The sequence below is a fragment of the Rhamphochromis longiceps genome, linkage group LG16 (genome assembly GCF_057381845.1).
Source record: "Rhamphochromis longiceps isolate RC_006_pf linkage group LG16, R_longiceps_female_GT1.1, whole genome shotgun sequence".
In the NCBI taxonomy this organism is placed as follows: domain Eukaryota; kingdom Metazoa; phylum Chordata; class Actinopteri; order Cichliformes; family Cichlidae; genus Rhamphochromis; species Rhamphochromis longiceps.
This window is the reverse complement of record NC_140572.1, coordinates 23,716,926-23,736,374: the sequence shown is the minus strand read 5'-3', so window position 1 is coordinate 23,736,374 and position 19,449 is coordinate 23,716,926. Positions and strand designations below refer to the sequence as shown.

The 19,449-nt window shown below is 39.1% G+C and overlaps 1 protein-coding gene across 2 annotated transcripts in view; it reads left to right on the top strand.

Moving 5' to 3' along the window:
- Positions 1–1,216: 1,216 nt before the first annotated feature.
- The window catches only part of ubr3 (ubiquitin protein ligase E3 component n-recognin 3), a 35,628-nt gene continuing 17,395 nt past the window's right edge, over positions 1,217–19,449 (top strand). The window contains exons 1-25 of one of the 2 annotated variants that reach the window (XM_085384006.1): positions 1,217–1,721; positions 3,125–3,264; positions 3,548–3,700; positions 3,888–4,043; positions 4,398–4,438; positions 4,670–4,736; positions 4,820–4,950; positions 6,205–6,433; positions 7,299–7,478; positions 8,309–8,442; positions 8,556–8,642; positions 8,725–8,790; positions 8,884–8,973; positions 9,179–9,307; positions 9,473–9,525; positions 9,618–9,751; positions 11,054–11,139; positions 11,249–11,390; positions 12,574–12,670; positions 13,552–13,693; positions 14,010–14,114; positions 14,234–14,404; positions 15,007–15,039; positions 15,833–16,278; positions 17,510–17,598. In XM_085384006.1, the coding sequence (XP_085240132.1) occupies positions 1,288–1,721; positions 3,125–3,264; positions 3,548–3,700; positions 3,888–4,043; positions 4,398–4,438; positions 4,670–4,736; positions 4,820–4,950; positions 6,205–6,433; positions 7,299–7,478; positions 8,309–8,442; positions 8,556–8,642; positions 8,725–8,790; positions 8,884–8,973; positions 9,179–9,307; positions 9,473–9,525; positions 9,618–9,751; positions 11,054–11,139; positions 11,249–11,390; positions 12,574–12,670; positions 13,552–13,693; positions 14,010–14,114; positions 14,234–14,404; positions 15,007–15,039; positions 15,833–16,278; positions 17,510–17,598 (3,535 nt within the window). In that variant the 5' untranslated portion in view covers positions 1,217–1,287. The remainder of the gene's footprint in view (positions 1,722–3,124; positions 3,265–3,547; positions 3,701–3,887; positions 4,044–4,397; positions 4,439–4,669; positions 4,737–4,819; positions 4,951–6,204; positions 6,434–7,298; positions 7,479–8,308; positions 8,443–8,555; positions 8,643–8,724; positions 8,791–8,883; positions 8,974–9,178; positions 9,308–9,472; positions 9,526–9,617; positions 9,752–11,053; positions 11,140–11,248; positions 11,391–12,573; positions 12,671–13,551; positions 13,694–14,009; positions 14,115–14,233; positions 14,405–15,006; positions 15,040–15,832; positions 16,279–17,509; positions 17,599–19,449) is intronic. The other variant, XM_085384007.1, reaches the window with a different exon arrangement.

Sequence of the window (19,449 nt, the reverse complement as noted above, 5' to 3'; positions counted from 1 at the left end):
CACACTTTTATAATAATCTGTCATTTCCCTTTGTTATCAAAAATTTACAATGTTTTTAAAAAAAAAAAAAAAAATACATATTTTTTGCTACATAGACACGCAGATTGCTCTGTGCGGACAGTTACTCTATGTGCTTTTTGTTATCTGCACATGTAGTATTTTATTATTATTATTAGTAGTAGTAGTAGTATCTTCTTTTGATTACACAAAAGATAATCTGCCTCTATCTCCTTCTACCTCCAGTATCCTGTTCTGTCACCCCAACCATCTGAATGTTCTCCTTTACTACATGAATCCACTCTTTGAATCCTCTCTGTGGTCTTCATCTTTTATCCATTATCCCTTCTCTACACATGTCCAAACCATCTCTCTATTTTGCTATTCCGGTCACAGTGAAAACCTCAGCTCTGACAACTCTAGCTCGCTCTCCTTCACTTCTCTTGTGCACTGTCCATTGTTTTGGATGGTTGACCCTAAGTATTTAAACCCTTCTGTCTTCAGTACCTCCAGTCCTTGGAGCTTCATTCTTACACCTATGTCCCTCTCATTCACACATGTGTTCTGTCTTGCTTCTACTTCTTTTATTCATCTTCTCTCTAGAGCAGGCCTCCACCTCTCCACCCTCTCTTCCACCTGCTCAATACTCTCACTATAGATCACGATGTATTCTGCAAACGTCATGGTCCATGAAGAGTCCCGACCACTGGAAACAAGCAGGGGCAGTTCTCACCATCTCACTGTCATCATACATGTCCTGCACCACCCTTGCAAAGTTTTCTACCACTCCTTACCTTCTCATGTCGTATCAAAATTGAACATATATTAACATAACATTATATTATATTATATTATATTATATTATATTATATTATATTATATTATATTATATTATATTATATGTACCTTACGTCTTATTGCTTAAAGCTAATTTATGTGATAGATATTTTTTACACACTTAGATTTTTGTTAGTTCTTGCGATTTTTTTTTGTTTTTCCCCTCTCCTATTAGATGTGTCTACAAAAAATAAAAATAATGCTGATAAAGATTCAAAAACTCAACCCCCACAAAAAATTAACGAAAAGAAAATAAATCCCTAAATTCCAATACTAGGTTTAAGTAGGTCAAATACTGTGTAGATTTATTTCCAGTACATGAAGTACAACGAGCGGAAATTACTTCAGGAAATTCTCTAGCCAACAACGACGTAATCAGCCGTATCGCGAGAAAACCCGAGAACATGGAAACAAGACAACAAAAATAAATTTGTGGACAACAAGCCAGAGTGCATGATGGCGGCGTCGCTGCTACGCCGGGACAAGAAAGCCACTGCCGCCCACTTGAAGGCAGACTTAAACCGGACTGACAATAGCTCCGGAGTCCGGCAACTACAGGAGCTTCTTGACGCTGTACTGAATCCCGAAAAACCAGCGGCGGACGGAGAAGCTCTTGACTGGTGTAAATGTCTGATTGCAGGAGGCGAAGGTTTCGATGAGTTCTGCAAAACGGTGCGCTCCTATGACAACGCGACTCTGTGCGGCTTGGTTTGGACGGCTAATTTCGTGGCATATCGATGCCGGACCTGTGGCATCTCTCCGTGCATGTCGTTGTGTGCTGAGTGCTTCAATAACGGAGACCACACGGGCCATGATTTCAACATGTTCCGGAGCCAGGCTGGTGGGGCCTGTGACTGTGGAGACAGTAATGTCATGCGAGAGAGTGGGTAAGTCCGAGCTAGCTAACCCGGCTATGCTAACCGGCGCAGCCAGTGACATTTTCTCATGTGTGTTGTCAATGACAGTTTCCATATAAATTTATGAGATGCTGTTGCAGGCGGACAACATTTTTCAATCTAGCGATACTCCTGTCATTTATAAATACAACCCACGGGCTAAGGGTTACCTAGGCTAGCTAAACTCCAACGATCATACTGGGAGGTGTAGCTACAGGTTTCCGTGTACCTCTGTCTGTGGCTCTTTAGATATGTTGTGGTCTCCTTTCTGCTGTCAAAGTCTGAATGATCGTTAAGTAAGTGTCATCATTTTATCTTAATGTTTAAACAGCGACTGTCTCTGTTACTCTCTGACTCAACATCATATCTCTGTTCTTGATTACAGTTTCCTCCTAATCATAAAACTTAATTTCCACTCGCGGTTTAGATAAAATAATGTAGTAAACTATTAGCCTGCTTCCAGAGTTGGCCTGATTATCATGAGATGATAATTTAGTTTGTTACGTGGACAGCAAAATACTGGGTAACTGAGTAAAAACCTATATAGAGATTCAGCATGCAAGAGTCTTTACTGCTATTAAGTAAGCATAACGAAATTATAGTTATTGTCCCTCAAATGGTGCATAAAGTGTACTTATACTGACACACACACACACACACACACACACACACACACACACACACACACACATACTAATACATATGTGAACATATACATACTTGTGCATAAATTATATAGAAACGTATGTCATTTTGGATGATGTAAAGAGTAAGATTGGACTACATCTTTATAAATATGTGATGTATATATCAGGGTTGTAAATATGTGGAATTGAGCAGTAATGCACTTTACATGCGTTATTTACAGATTATGAAATCTCTATAAACAGATTATATGAATGTAGATATATAATTCTAAGTGTTATGAACAGATGATCCTTTTTTTTAAAATATTACAGTCTTATGATCTTCAATAACAAATTATTCATATGTTAGACTATGTTTTTGTGTCATACTGATTCATTAGCTCATAAAATTTGTGTATGGATATTTAATGATGTATGAGAAAGAGGTGTGGTAGTGTGTGGGCTGCTGTGAATAACCCTTTAGTTCCCACTTCAATCAACCATTATTACCCAAAGCCCAATCCAGTAAATATCACAACAATATATTCATGAAATAAACCAAAAGGAAAACTCTTCTGCTCAGACCTCTGGGCTGTTTCAGAAGCTGAATGCAAATTGTACTCAATTTCTACCTGATAATTAAAACATGCTAACAGTTTCTTGACCAACTTTATCTTCTTTTAGTGCACATGAAGGAACAGCAGGAGCGGTCAAATGTACCTTTCTGTGTGACACTGTTTTAAAAAAACATTTCCTTTCCCCTGACAGGTTTTGTCGAAGGCATCGGTTGAGAACTGGGGAAAATATCCCCTTAATTCCCAGAGACCTGCTCTTGATGTCTGAGATGGTTCTTCCCCGCTTTATCCTGTGTATCATACAGTATCTGAGAGATGGATATGTTGAACCAGGTGAAAACAGTCATAACAGACACATGAAGTACAATACTTATTAACCAACGTAAACTGAACCTGTAACTTTAATGTGTGGTTGTCACCAATTAAAGGTACAACACCAGACACTTTCATTCGCTTTAACTTCAGTGGTTTACATCTGATATGATATTATATAAGATGGAAAACATGAGCTGCTGTGCAAGCCTTATACAAGTGTTATACAACTATTTACACGTAGAGTTACTTTCACTGAGTGCTGGGTCTCACGGGTCTCGCATCTCTTATCCTATTTTACCAGACACCTCAACTGAGAGAGATCTACAGAAAGTCCTGCAACAGCTGGAGCCTCAGATCTCCTTCCTTGAGGAGCTTACAAAGATGGGAGGAGCAATGAGGACTGTGCTGACAAAAATCTTGACCAATCAGCAGGCATTCAAGGAGCTGAGCATGGGTAAATATCCAGCTTAGGGTTTGGGCTCAATTAACAGAGCATTACCACTGATTTTTTTTTTTTTTTTTTTTTTGTAATTTTAGGTCAGCAATGTACTAATTGTGAAAAATATTTTACTTGATATATGTGAACCAAAAAAAAAAAAAGAAATTAGAAGGTTTTCTTGCTCACTGCTCAACTGTTGCAGGCCAAGAGGAGAATTTGTATGCTAAGAAGAACTATGACAAGTATTTGTCAGCACTGAAGAATTCAGGTCTGGTATCAGTGGAGGAAAAAGGCCAGAGTGCTGCTGCTGATGTTGGTGTTGGGGCTGAAGGAGGTGCAGGCGCGATGGTCCTGTTAGGTAAGATGACATGTTTTTTTTTTTTTTCTTTCAATAATCATCCATCTGCTTCACATCTTTAAGATAAAAAGAAAAAAATCATAATACTCTCCATTTGTTATTAATTATTATTTTTATTTGAATACATTTTAGTATTGTAAACGAGTCCACATTCCTATAAACGTATATTAGATTCTTTTTCTACCAAGTTTTATATATATTACACATGCAGTACTTTTTAAAAATGTATAAATAAATGCACGTACAGTGAATAAGAGACCAAACATTTCATAAATAAGTTTGTTGGTGCTATAATAACAGGTGACATATGTTCTAACTGTTGCTAAATAGTAATTAGTCCATTTGTTTTGTTAGGAAACAGCGGACCAGGGAGTCCAGACGAGCAATGTAAAGAGGTATGTTAAACTAATGCTTAAAATGACACTGACCTGATAATGAATGTGTGTTATTTTAAGTAATACGTTTTTTTAATTCCTCTTTTTATAAAACTGGTAAAGCCATATCACTGACCTGTGCAACATTAATGTTGTTTCTAATTTATGCTCAGTCAAAAAATGCTCAGTTGATGCCTTAATGAAAATTTGCAGACTTCTTGAAATTTATGTTGTTTTGTGTTTTCTTCCAAGGAGGATCAAGATGGAGGACAGTCTGTTGGTCAGAGGAAGAGGGTTAAGCTGAGTAGCAGTACCAAAGGTGCATGAAAAGAAAGGCATTCACACTATAATGTCTGAACTGAGCTGAACTGTGTATTCATTATGTCTCTTTATTGTCCTCAGACCCTTGTATTATTGAATCTCTGAAGCATAAATGCTTCCTGGAAGAGTTGCTGTTTTGGACAATAAAATACGAGTTTCCTCAGAAGATGGTCACCTTCTTATTAAACATGTTGCCAGATCAAGATTACAAGGTATTTTCTTTTCCAATTTTTCATGTGCAAAAATTAATGCCGCATACCACCTTTCAGATGCCTGTCTGATCTTAATTTTAACCTCCTAAGACCCAAACTCTTCCACGGCATGCATTTTTAATTTCTCTTTGATATTTGGGCATATTGGGACCCGATGAATGTAAAAACAAAGAATTACCAGCTTCTTTTTTTTTTTTTTTACCTGATTTTTGTTTCTTAGAAAAATAAGAGCCACATATGAGGATATTCGTTTAAAATTTCGATAGAACAGTAGCAGTATAATGTCCTTGTAAGTGGATATCAGGCTCTCAGAAAAATTAAGTATTTTGGTCTACAAGGGCCTGAAATGTGATGTCCACATATGTGGACGCCAGGTCCTTGGAGGTTAAAGGATTCCTTCCTATGACATGGTGCAGACCAGGAGCAGTTATACAGCTCACAGGCTAAAAGTGGTCCACAAAGGCCTCCAAAGGGTGTCATTTCATTTGGCTTCGTTCTGCACCAGAAAGCTGTTTGCATGTCATTGAGAACAAATTAGAGATGGGAATTATCGTCATCATCTTCTTGCTGACGAACGCATTAACCACAACCTGCTGCATGACACCAAAGTGGTATTGTTAAGCCAAGGACCTGCACCCACACGTTTACAACAGTGGTGTTTCTTTATGAGTTTACAGCAACTGAATGTGGAACAACTGACGCATTGTTGAAATCGCACAAGACATTTCAGACTTTTTTTTTTTTTTTTTTTTTTTAAATAGATGGTTTATTAAATTCTTATTGCATCTCAGTATTTTTGTCCTTGCAAAACTACTCTAGTAAATGATTTACAGGAAAAAAATCCTTTTTGAGCTTAGACCTTGGTGCAACTTCCTCCCCTCCTTCCTCCTCCGTTAAAGCCAGCTTTCTTCTGATTGGTTGCCCTTCGTAAACAGAAGGTTTGAACACCAGAGAAGTGTGGTCACAGCCTGAAATAACCGTATTATGGATATCTGGTCCCAGTTACACCATACACAGCCTGAAATTGGAATGTTTCAGTTGTTTAAAGCTTGAGCTGGGATTACATGCACATATTTGAAATTATGTTTCCTGTGTTTAATATAAGAATCTTACCTTCTGTGCTTTGGGATTCATGCATTGCCTTTTCATCATGCCTTTTCAATATCAAACTGGGCTTAAAAAAGCTCAGTATGTATGAGTTTTTGAAGGCAAGCCTTAATCGTGTTATGGGCTTCTTGTCTTTCTCTCTGGCAGATCACCTTTACAAAAACATTTGTCCAACATTACGCTTTCATCATGAAAACGCTGATGAAAAGCCACGAGTCGGATACGATGTCCAACCGCATCGTTCACATTAGTGTGCAGCTGTTCAGCAACGAGGAGCTGGCTCGACATGTCACAGAGGAGTGTCAGCTGCTGGACATCATGGTCACAGTCCTCCTCTACATGATGGAGAGTTGCCTTATTAAAAGTGAGCTTCAGGGTAAGTCGGCCAGTTTTCTCACTATTTTGATAAATGCTCACTCGGGTTGTATTATTAAACATGAGAAGGTTTTTTTTGTTTTCTTTTTTTAAATGGTATTTTCCAGGTTATTCATTGTTGATATTTTTGTCTTGAACTTATTAATAAAACTGAAATTTGGATTTAAATGGTTTTATATGCACCTGGTCAAAAGATCCATCATGACACAAATAATGGATGGCATTAGCTGCCTTTTTTATGTCTAATTGTGCAAATCTGTTACATGAAGCCACTGAGTTTTCTAAAGCAATAATTAAATATAAATGCTTCCTAAAGAACAAAGAACAGCTGCTAATTTTGCCCTATGTTTTTAATCATTCTTGGTGCTTGTATAGCCTGCACAGATGTTTCATTTCATTGCTGGCTCCAAGTAAAATGAGCTTGAATCTTTACCTGTTGGGTGAGTGGATGACGTGGGCACCCAAGTTTGTGGGTGCGATGACGTGAGAACATGGCGAGTTTAAAATTAATACCATAGTTGTTAGACAAGTTTGAATCTCAGTGACCTAGACCTCAAGGTTAAGGTCGGAGGTCAAGTTTTCTGAAAATTTTGCAAATGCGGTAACTTGAGAAGGAAGTCACCTAGGAGTTTGAAATTGATACCATAGGTATCTACTAGGAGGCTGAGCAGTAGCACTGGCATAGACTCCTTTTTTAATGCAGCACTTATCATTGTTGGCAGTGTTATAATAACAGCCAGGTGTTGATTTAAATAACACATTGACCCATGTCTATGTATTTCTTTATGTTTATTTTCTTGTAGATTCCTAAATACGATTTGATTCCAATTGTCAGTGTTTCCTGTCTCGCTGTCTTTCTTTTTTAGATGAAGAGAACAATCGGCATGTTGTGGTGAACTGCAGTGAAGCACTATTGAAGAACAACACCTACTGGCCCCTAGTTAGTGATTTCATTAACATCCTCTCACACCAAAGTGTAGCGAAAAAGTTCCTGGAAGACCACGCATTGTTGATGCTGTGGATGAGCTTTGTGTCGTTTTTCCAAGGTAAGTCCTATTACTTTCTTACACTTACTTACACTTTAAGATCACTGGATTAGATTGAGGCTTGTATTAATTAATTCTTGATTTAAAGAAAAAAGCTTCAAATTTTCCCCTAGCCTCCTTTGTTAAATTAATGCTATGTTATCCCAATGAAATGTACTCAAACAAATGTACTTACACCACAAAAGTGATTTTGTTATTATAGTCAGTGTGAGGCTAGTGAGTATTTTCATCTGTGACTCAGAAAGTTAATTTCAGACAATGCTTGTATCCCATCTATTGTTGGTATGGTGGGTTCAGAGATATCAAACCACATGGATATCAGTGTAATAGATCTAGTTTTTGTTATTCAGTCACAGTCAAGTCAAACACAACGCTTGATTTAAAAGCGTGTTCCTGCAGATTTATTTAAACTTCTGGGCTTATTCAGAAGGAGATTTGTTGCCCTCCTTTTAAATAGTTCAACCAAAAAGCAGAGTTGTGGTGCGATAGATTCTTTATCACTGGATTTGAATTGTGGTTGGTGCTGCTGGCTTTTTACTGCACTCTACCACAATCCTAAAAATAACGCTCACCCTTGTATAGTGGGCCTGAGTATCCTCTTGCTGACGCTATGAGGACAGTGTCACTATTACCCTGTATCCATGCGAGCCACAAACTGACACATTCAATAGAGAGTTTTGTAATTCACATACTTGTTGACATTTTATTAGGTTACATATAAATATGAGGGGAAATGTTGAATTTTAAAAACGCAGACTTGTATTTTAAACTTTTTATGTGCATTGAGAAGTTGTGCATAACAGGTTATAACCATTCTGCTGCTGTCATAGGTATGAATCTGAATAAGCGGGAGTTGAATGAACATGTGGAATTTGAGTCTCAGACGTACTATGCAGCATTCGCAGCAGAGCTTGAGGCCTGTGCACAACCAATGTGGGGTCTCTTAACACACTGCAAAGTCAAAGTAAGTCTCACTCACAGGATTAATGGAACATGCGTTATAAGCACCCCAAGCTGCAATCACTTACTACATAATACTATATCAAATTTTTTACATCTGATTTTATGTGTTACCAGGAAACACAAGAATACACTAAAACTGTGGTTCGATACTGTCTGGAGACCTTGCAGATCTGGTTTGATGCCATTGGCTTCATTGATGAGGTATATTAATGGCAAACTGCCGTATGTACAAGTAATATTTTCCCTCCCCTGTTTCACATAAATGTCTGTATATCTGTCATAGCCTGCTCCGAATCAAGTGACATTTCACCTGCCACTCCACCGCTACTACGCCATGTTCCTCAGTAAGGTATGCCACCTCATCTTTTAGTGCACAGTCTATTCTCTTTGGTGTCTGTGTTTATGTGTTTTTAAAGTTGATTGTTTGGTTCAAAATCCCCAGGCTGTAAAATGCCAAGGACTGGATCTGGACAGCCTCCTTCCTGACCAAGAGATGTTGATGAAGATCATGGTGCATCCACTCCAGATCCAGGTATAACAGTGGAAGACAATAGATTTGGTTTTACCTGCATGTCTAATGCACATCTGTGTCCATGCACTTATTGTAACAAGTAAAAGTATTTGCAGACTACGTGGCTTCAGGTTAGGAGAAGGTTAAGTGATTCCAGCCTACCACGTCTAACACTGGTCTGCAGAGACTCCTCACTCAATTAACACTTTGTTCTATGTGACTGTAGGCGTGCCTGTCAGAAATCCACAGCAACATGTGGGTGAGGAATGGACTGCAGATTAAGGGACAGGCTATGACTTACGTGCAGTCACACTTCTGCAACTCCATGATTGATCCTGACATCTATCTGCTGCAGGTGAGGACTCCTGCTTCACAGACAATACTTGCTGAGTGTCACTCGTGTGTGTGTGTGTGTGTGTGTGTGTGTGTGTGTGTGTGTGTGTGTGTGTATATATATATGTATTTCTTTTATAATTTCAATTTAGTTTTTAAGTCTGCTTTCTCTCTTTTATTATTGAAGGTTTGTGCATCAAGACTAGACCCTGACTACTTTATCTCAAGTGTTTTTGAGAGGTAAGCTATATTTCTGATAATATTATGCTACATAAAACATTTAACATTTGCAGATGGGTAACATCTGGTTTATAAACTGTCCTCTGATGCAGGTTTAAAGTAGTCGACCTGTTGACCATGGCGTCTCAGCATCAGAATGCCGTGTTGGACTCTGAGCAAGAGAGACCAATGCTAGAAGGAGCACTTACCTTTCTGGTCATACTAACAAGCCTTCGCATTCATTTGGGTGAGTGGTACAGCAGAGGGCTGTGCAGCATCTTTATCAGAGTAGCAAACTACCTTACGGTATATAGAGTTACCCTAGAGCTAATAAATCATTTGCTGAGGCTCTGCGAGGTGTTGATAGCTGGTAGGTCGTGTCGCTGTTGGCACGAGTTCATGTAACCATTGTTTCTCTTTGCTGGTGCAGTTTTCCTGTATTTGGCACTCATCCCAGGAGTGTTTTTCTTTGCTGTATTACAATAAGAAGTGACTTTTTCACGTAAAACTCTCCAATGAAGTCCTTTACTTGGCTGAAAATGTCATTTGAACTATTTCTAGTATTTGTTCATGGAGATAACCAAGGACTTTGTAAATTATACTCTGACGCAAAAGGCCTACATTGACACTCCTCTCTTTGCATATATTGAAATATAACTGTGATACAATTTCTCCCTAGGGAGATAGTGCTTTCAGATGTTCTGCTGACTTATTCATCCATATTACAGAACACTGCATTACAAAACTGCATTATGTTAAAGAGATAGTGGTCACAGTCTGTTTTTAAAAAAAAAAACTCCTCAGTTCATAATTATCTTGCCAAACCTCAAAACTGAGCTCTTACTGGTGTTTAAAGTGGCAATCTTGAAGTTTTTTCATAGATCATTTTGAATTTATTGAAAGAATAGACCTGTAAGTTGTTCCTAATTATTCATTTATTTAAGACATAAAATTAAATGTCTGTTTCATTACGGTCTCAGAAAGATGTAACCAACTGGTGATTGAGCCTGTGCTTCAGTGATACACTTGTACTTTTATAAACTTTGTAAGCTCCCAGGAAAAAAAAATACCAGTATAGTGGCTTTAGGTTAAAAAAGTATTTAGCTCCTGAAACACAAATTGTGAGCATATCTTCTCCAGTGGCATGAAATGTAACATGTTTGTCAGTGAGATTACGATTTACTGCTGCACTCAATCAGAAAAGCATCTACAAATCGTGACAGTGGTCAGTGGCTCTGGGTTTCAGCCGGTCAGTTACCATAGCGAGGTAACCGACTCGCTGTGGTTTGCTGACTCATGATGTGGGCAGCAAACAGCACTGCCTGATTCCTTTATTAAAACAAAAAGTTTCTTTTGTTTCCCCACTCTGTAACTCTGTGGCCTGTAACCACCTCTGGCTTGGTTATTGCCAAGACAGCCAGCACTAAAATTTTTAAGATTACATATTGTCAGCCATTTCTCCTATTTTGTCAAGTTTCTGTACTGGTGAAAGTCAGATCCCCTCACTGTCAGTTTGCCTTCACACTCTTCTTCTCATTTTCACCGACAGGGATGACCGATGATGAGATCCTTCGGGCTGAAATGGTCTCTCAGTTGTGCATGAACGATCGTACGCACAGCGCACTCTTAGACCTTGTATCCTTCAGTCATTAACAAATACTTTCTGAAGAGAAACTGTATTCAGTTATCCACAGTATATATGTATTTATATATGTTTTATTTTTCCTTAAGAGATTTTTCGTAGATTCCTGAAAATCCCAACCCAAAGAGTGGCATTGTACCCGGTAGCTGTAGTTTTGAGGATATGCTCTCTGCTGTAGCCGACTTCAAAGCACCTGTGTTTGAGCCTGGAGGATCCATGCAGCAGGGCATGTACACACCCAAAGGTAGGATATTCTCGTGAAGGAGAAGGCAGGATTTCCTAACAGATCTTAAAAAAAAGTAACAGATGTTTATAAAAGTGTTGTTACAGATTTTACAGAAGTGTCTGGTATGGTAAAGGCAGACGTTACACGCAGTCGTTGATACTGTTATAGAAGTAGTTTAGTTAAAATATGAAACCTAAGAATCTATTTGACGTTTTTCCACCAGCAGCTAAACAAAATTTTCATCAACAGTTGTAGTCACAGTGGGACGGAAATAAACAACATTGCAAATAACTGGTGTTTAGTTCATGGCTTGTTTGTGGGTTTTAACAATTCTGGGTTCATGTCCTCGCTGAGGGCTTTCTGCTTGGTGATAGCATCATCATCTGAGCAGCATGACGATATGTCTGCTGCCCTCCACTGGCCAACAGTAACATTAGCTTTAAGAATGCGTGTAATATTTTAATATATTTTTGGAGGCTTTTTTAGCTGTTATTTGATAGGATCGCCAAGATAACACAGGAAAGCTGGGAGAAAGACCAGGGGGAAGAGACACAGGCGTCAGGACAGAGTCAAACCTGGGTCTGTGCTTTAGACTTGCAGCTAATGGGTTGCCTGCTCAACCCAGTGAGCTAAATCAGCACCCCAAAAGACTGTAATATTTAAGAGCTTTTTAAGACTAGATCTAATGAGCTGGTCGCTGAGCTTTGAATAGAAATTATGATAAAATATATATATTTTTTTATCATATTTTTAAATATTGTCTTATTTTTGTTTTATGGCCTAGAACTTACAGCAAATAGTTTTTCAAACCAACAGCAGTCATTTTAATCACAAAGCTGATATCTGATTTCTAGGGAGTTTACTTTGTTCTCCAGCAAGAAGCATATGAGGTAATATACACACATTATGGGTGGTGCATTCTTGTGAAATAACTAATTGTCTTATCCAGTTCACGGAAAGAATAAATGTTGTCACTTAAAAACGAACATATGTTAAATCTATTCTATTGCTTTTTAGATCGCTCCCTGTTATAGTTAAGAATGGGGCTCAATCTTTTGCACTAGATCTATGTCCTCAGGGCACCACTTGGGGGCAGACTTACACCACTTATGATGGTGACAGGTGAAAAACAGGGAAACCATGAAACAGTGTCACTTTGTACCTGAGATTGCAAAGCATTTCTCTTCCTTTTTTTCACTAGCTGAAGTGTGGGAGAAAGAGTTTGACCCCATCATGGTCGTTCTCAGAACAGTCTATCGCCGTGATGTCCAGTCCGCAATGGACAGATATGCAGCATTGTAAGTTTGATTTTCCCCACACATTTCTATTTTCTGTCACCTTCTAAACTCTGTATAAATGTTTCCTTTGCTCGGCAGTAGTTTTGTTGCTGTTTTCATGTTCAGTCATGACAAAAATCAGGTCGTCTCTCTGCTGGTGAAGGGACATGATTACAAAGGTCAGCTCTGCTAGGTGTTGAAGTGATTCCAATTAGATTGGTGTCGAGAGAGCTCAATATTTCAGGCTAAATTGTAATGCAGTTGTGGAAGTCTTTCTTTTTTTGATTGTCCTGAAGACGTCTCCAAGGATAAACATGTCAGCGGAGGTGAAGGAGATACTTTGGGGGTTAATTTTCTTTCTGGCTTCTGAAAATACTCATTAAACTAAAAGTGGCTCACTCTGTTTCTGTGTTTGAAATGGCAATTGGTTAGAGCCTTTGTAATTCATGGATGGATCACTCATCCGCCTCTTTCACGTACATGCTTTCAGTTTTCTCTTCAGTTTTTGTGTCCAGTACAGATGAAACTAGAGCATATTTCTCTCTCAGACATATTGAAGCTGCCTGTGCCACCTTCAGAGTCTGATACCAGCCTCATGTTGCTCATTCACACTGTTTGAATATGATGGATTACATGTCAGGCTCGCCCTGGCTCGTGTGATAATAATCCCATCATCACTAATAGAGTGCTGCCCCTCGGCTCTTCTGTTGTGTAGACTGAAATCTTTCGTGATTTATTCTGAACAGCATTCGGTGTCACTTTCCCAAACGCTTATTTCTCTCAACCTAACTCTGACTTCTCTCATTATTACTTGTATGTAATGAGTATAAAAATTGATTATTGCTAGTAATTGCTTTTTTGATTTGTTTTCTCGCCTCCTTTTTGATGATGATGTCCACTAGTTTGAAACAGTTTGGCATTCACACTGGCAACCCCTGGCCACCATACAAGGAAAGGACTCCTCTGCACCCATGTTACAAAGGTCTAATAAGGCTGTTGCACTGCAAGACGCTGCACATTGTGATATTCACTCTACTTTACAAGGTGAGTCTTTCACCCACTACCAGTGCCATATAAAACAGCCAAATCCATAGTCTCTCTTTGCAGTTTGTAGTATGACTTGGTTTGCAACTGGTGCTGAAAATTGGCGCATCACCAAATAATCATCTTCATAGTATCGATCAGGCAAGATGTATTTAAGAATACAAATTCATTGACAGATGGCCAGTTGAGGGCTTGGTATCAGTAATGAGAGGCTGATCTATGGATGCATAATAACTTAAAAAAAGCAAACACATTGACAGCTAAACCTTGTGTTATTTGTTCTCTGGGGTAAGCTAATGGTTTGATCATGTTCTAGATCTGGATGGATCATCAGAACATGTCTGAACACGTGCTGTGCATGGTGCTGTACCTGATTGAACTGGGTTTGGACAACCAGATTCAAGACAACAAGGAGGATGAGGTAAGATAATTTGCTTGGTTTAACTTGTAACCACTTTCCTCACTGTCTAGGCCCCTAGTGCCAACCAGTTTCTCACTGAGTCATTGTCGTCGTCGTCTTCTTCCTTTTTTTTTGTTTAGGAGCCTTGCATTGAGGAGCACTGTCACGACAGCTGGTTCCCAGGCACCAATCTCCTCTCCAATCTGCACCATGTCATCAACTTTGTCAGGGTGCGGGTTCCTGAGACCGCTCCAGAGGTAAAGAGAGAGGCACCTCCCAGCACCAGCACCGAAGCTTCTTCTTATGGCCAGGTAAAAGGAAACTCGGTGACAGGCCGTGCTTGTTTGCATTAACTTTAAATTAATTTGAGTTACATTCCTATTTCCATCCTCTGTGCTAAGCTAACTGCCAGCTTGCATCATAACTATGGAAAAGGAATGAGAAAGCAGGATTTTTTTCTAAAAACATTACTGCTTTTAAAATGTGTTTAATAAATAAATAAAATTACCCATCAGATGCTGTATTCAGAATATATCTTACCGCACCACTAGGGGTGATCCTACATGGAACTAAATGCTCTGAATAAAGAGTTTGTTGTCAAGATAAAATCAAAAAAGTAGCTGAGAGTCACTTAAAGAAGGTCTCTCTCTTGTTGATGGGGTTTTGGATGGTCTGGATAGTTTTTGGCTTGTTGCCACTATATAGATTTATTCTCTAAAAACTTTGTCTTCTTAAATAGAAATCACAGCAGATTTTGACTGATTGTAGGCCTTAGTGATCTATTGGTTTGGAAGTGAGGGTGTAACTCTTCTTTTAGGTCTGTCCTGTCAAACATGTGGTTTATTTATCATCTTGCATTACTGGTTGCTTCATGCACCACTTTCATATCATGATTACTTTACTCGTTCCACAGAACTCCAGGCGTCTTTCAGGAAATTGGAGAGAGGTAGCTGTTTGTACTCATTTCTATGAAAAGACTAATGCTCGAATGAAACAATCAGCTGCATTAGCCTTTGTTTTATCTCTACTTTGAAAGACTTCTCTTGTATGTGTTTCTTTGATGCATTTCAAAGGAGTTCTGTCTTGTTGTGTTATGGTGTGTGTATGTGTGTGTAATGCTATGCTTCAGCAGTTCCCCTCCCTCTTGACTGCTGAAACTAATTACGTGTGTAATGCAGGTTTGGGGTAAACGCTTTTTAACCGCATGTCAGAATGATTGATGTTCCCTTGACTGGGCTGTATGATGTATGTTTATTTAACAGTGCAGCTCAGGTGCTTTTTTTATGTCAGGTCAGGTCAGGGCAATCCTTCAGATGGCTTGTATTTGAATTTTCGTTAGGAGTCTGGTTGTCCCAGCGCTATCAGCTGCAGTGTTCATAAAATGTCAGCTGAAATAATGAACATTTTATTTGACTTTTACGTGCACGTTCCCGTCTGAATATGGTAATGACACCGACCTACAATCCATCAAAGTCGACCAGACTATTAGTTATATTAATAATTGGAAATGGTCTAGGTGCTCCATAAAAAAATTGTGAAATTTGAAGAGCTGTGTCATGTTTCTCTTTATTGTGAGCTTCACGTGTGATATGTAATATTTATTCATGTGTGTTCTTCTAGATTCCTGTACTTTTATTGATAAATAATGGATTATGGTTCTTGATCTAATGGTGTCTCACTATATTGGCCAAATATTTCATCTTTTTGTAAAGAAATGTTTGCCTTCAATGCTTTCTTAGAACCTTCGCGAAGCTCAGGTGTTCAGTCTCGTGGCAGAACGTAGAAGGAAGTTCCAAGAGATAATCAACCGCAGCACCACTGAAGCCACGCAGGCTGTCAGGCCCAAGAGCTCCTCGACACGCTGGGTTCCGCCAGGCACGCCCCCGCAGCTGGTCACAGAGATCCTGGAGATCCGTGAAAGCATGCTGTCCCTCCTCATCAAGCTCCACCAAAAGATGTCGTCTAAGCAGAACTCTCTTTCGGCATCTTGGCTAGAGGACATCGAGTCGAACCGCCTCGCTCACGGAGACGGCATAACAGCCATTGAACGTATCCTCACCAAGGCAGCCGCGCGCAGCTGCCAAATCAAGCGTAGCATCCAGGACATTTGTGGAAAGGTGTGTCCACCAGTACCACCAAAGAAGAACAGTCCCACTGACAAGAAAGCCATGGACAAAGAAGAAAGGTAATTATAACTTCAGATTTTCATTTACACACCTCCGTGCTACATCATTAACTTTATTCTTAATTTCTGTTGAGTAGTATTTTGTTATGTTTTTATGATATTGCATTCAATAATTGATCTTTATCGAACCTTTTGAAGTCATGGTATTGTTATCATTTATAAGACATGTGAGTGTAAATAAAGAGATCTTTACTATTTAATCTAATTATCTTGACTAGAGGTCCAGATGTGCAAGATGCAGATACACTTTAATGTGTGCTTTAATGTAATGATTTCATATGTTCTTATTCGATATAAATCCACATAAATAGTGGCTCTATTGCTGCTGGCTTTGTACATCTTGTACTTGAATGGAAATGCACTCCATTGACTGTGTGAAAAGTTAAAATGTGCAGGATTTGCCTTTTCACCACACATTCACCCACTAGTCCTCTCCTTCCCCTACTTTAATGATGATGGAACGGCTTATAGCGATTTGATAACAGTCTGCTTCTGGGGTTGGTTGGCTTCACCCCACAGCTAAAATTAAAGTTACAGCCTCTTCTGTTCCCATGAACTAGATCAGTGTCCGTCACACAGCAATATAGGCAGTGGCAGTGAGAACTAAGAAGGCCATTCTTCAGTCTGGTTGTCGGTACCCCTTAAGCCATCAGTGAAACTATTGAGCTGTGACACTCCTGTCAGCATTTGTTTATGTCCTCTTATTAGGGACTTAATTTACAGTCAGCTCTCGCCTTTGTATGCACTGGTGAGAACTAAACCCACGAGATTAGCTTAATAATCAGCTTTTCCAAATTTTAAAACGCAGCCTTGTTGAAATCAGAAACATCCTGTGTGTGTGAAAATAGCCCCTGTTACATGCACATGCTATGGGTGATCAAGCAAGCTCTGCACAATAGGCATGCTTTTCCACAGAATACTGAGGGATCACTTATTCGAAGGGGAACGCTAATAATAAATCCTCTTAAAACGAAGAAAAAAATCACCATATTATGCAACACTTTCCATCAGAAATTGCTGTTTCTGTAAATGAGGGACAATCATTTATCACAGGACTGATTGTATCTCCCTCAAAACAATCTGATCGGGGGAATTAAAGCAAATTCTTTCAGTAGTTGATTAGATTATATGGAAATATAGACACATGGCATTTATTTGGTTATGATCTCAGTGACCTATCAAACAAACTACTTCATATCTACCAAAACATTTCTGTTTTTCTTTCTTTCAGGCGTCAAAGGGCTAGAGAGAGACAGCAGAAACTGCTTGCTGAATTTGCCTCCAGGCAGAAGAGTTTCATGGAAACAGCCATGGATGTCGGTAAGAAAAGGCTGACTGATCTTCTTTTTTGCCAGCTTGTTATGTATATTTTAGAGTTTCTGAGCTTAAAATTCTTAAATATGATATGTAGCTAAAGTCTGTTTGCAGAAAAGCAGCAGCAGTAGCGCCAGCTTCATGATCATTGCTCGCAGGCGTTTGACAGTTATGAAATGAAAACTGCAAAAAAACAATGCAAACATGTGCAATATCATATCACAGTATCACAGTCATATATTTCTCACCACATGGTGGCATAACCCAATCACAGCTGTTCCCTGCAGCTTGAAGTTTTATGAGTTAGTCTGGACAAGTAACACCAAGTTAAATGGCAGATATACAATTATATGCAAAGGGTGATGTGTTTCTGCATCGCAAAGTAGCACAATTACTTAGTCACCTAAAAACACACCACAAACTACAGTGTAAATAATACTGTACTATTAATTGGTTCTAAATTAATAATCAATACAGAATTTATGAATTAGATATTAAGGATCTAAGTTAGTCAATCTAGAATTAAAAGCAGTAAAGACAGAATAAATCCATAGATAAGCTGTAGCAAGTTTTCCACGGCGTTTGGATCAACCTTCATCTCCAAGTTCTTAAACTGTGAAAAATGTGAAGTATTGATTAGTATTTGCTGCTGTACTTTGTCAGAAGTTATTAGTAAATAAGAAAACGATTCATTGCTTTTTTTTTTTTTTTTAAACGTCCTTATTTTACCCTTAATGTCTTATATTTTTGTGCAGTACTGCAGGAGGGAAAGACCTTTTAAAAATCATAAAACACATATTACCACTTTCTGTTTCAAGGACATTTTGCCAGTGTAGCCCTTGAAGCGCTGTTAGCTAAAATAAACTCATCATTGCTGTATGTTTTTCACTGGGGCAAGGTGACAGTGGGCCGAGCCCGTGCGTACGGTCTCTGCAGGCCTTTCAGGAGAAATTGCGAGTAGGGTGATCCTGTGGGAGTGTGGGTGGCTGCTAGCTGTGAGGGCACATAAGATCAAAGCACTAATGGTAGACTGGACTCCCAGGGCCCCCCTCTGACACAGCATGGTTAGCAAATGAATAATGGCCGGTGTGTTCAGAAGGACTGTTCTGATGTCTTTCTAAGCACTCGCTGCCGAGCCAGAACACCAGCTGCAGTCTCAGTGCTGGATTTTCACAACATAACATGAGTATTTCCATTATGTTGGTGACAATATCGGCACAAAGAAAAATTATTATTATTATGATTATTGTTTATTCAGTCTCCGCCTTACTCTGTTAAACAGACCCGTCTGTGAAATGCTGTATCTGTACCAGAAATACTCTGGATCATTCAGAGTCAACTTACTGCTGTTTTTTTGGGAAAAAGATCTTGCAGCTGAAATTTTAAATGTTACGTTTCAATTCACCACACATCAAATTCCTGTTTCCTCTTCTGTATTGCTGGAAGCAGAAATATCAAAGATGGCATCTTTAATTAAGCCAAATGGATGCAATTCTATGTAGATGTTATTAAGATAGTTTGTTAACTAGGATCTTTTTAGTAATATGTTGCAGTAGGACGGCAGCACAGTGATGGGGTGGTTAGCACCATTGCCTCACAGCAAGATGGTCATGGGGTTTTAAGTGTCTGGTTCTCTCCATGTTATCCTGCTTCCTCTCCCAGTCCAAAGACATACCTGGCATGAAGTTAATTGGAGGATATGAGTTGGCCATAGTTTTGAATCTGATGGTTGCTTATGAGTTGGCCCGGTGATAGACTGGCGACCTATCCGAGGTGTACCCTGCCTCTCGCCCTATGCCAGCTGGGGTAGACTCCTGCCCCCCCTTCCGCAACCCTAAATTGGATAAGGAGAGGAAA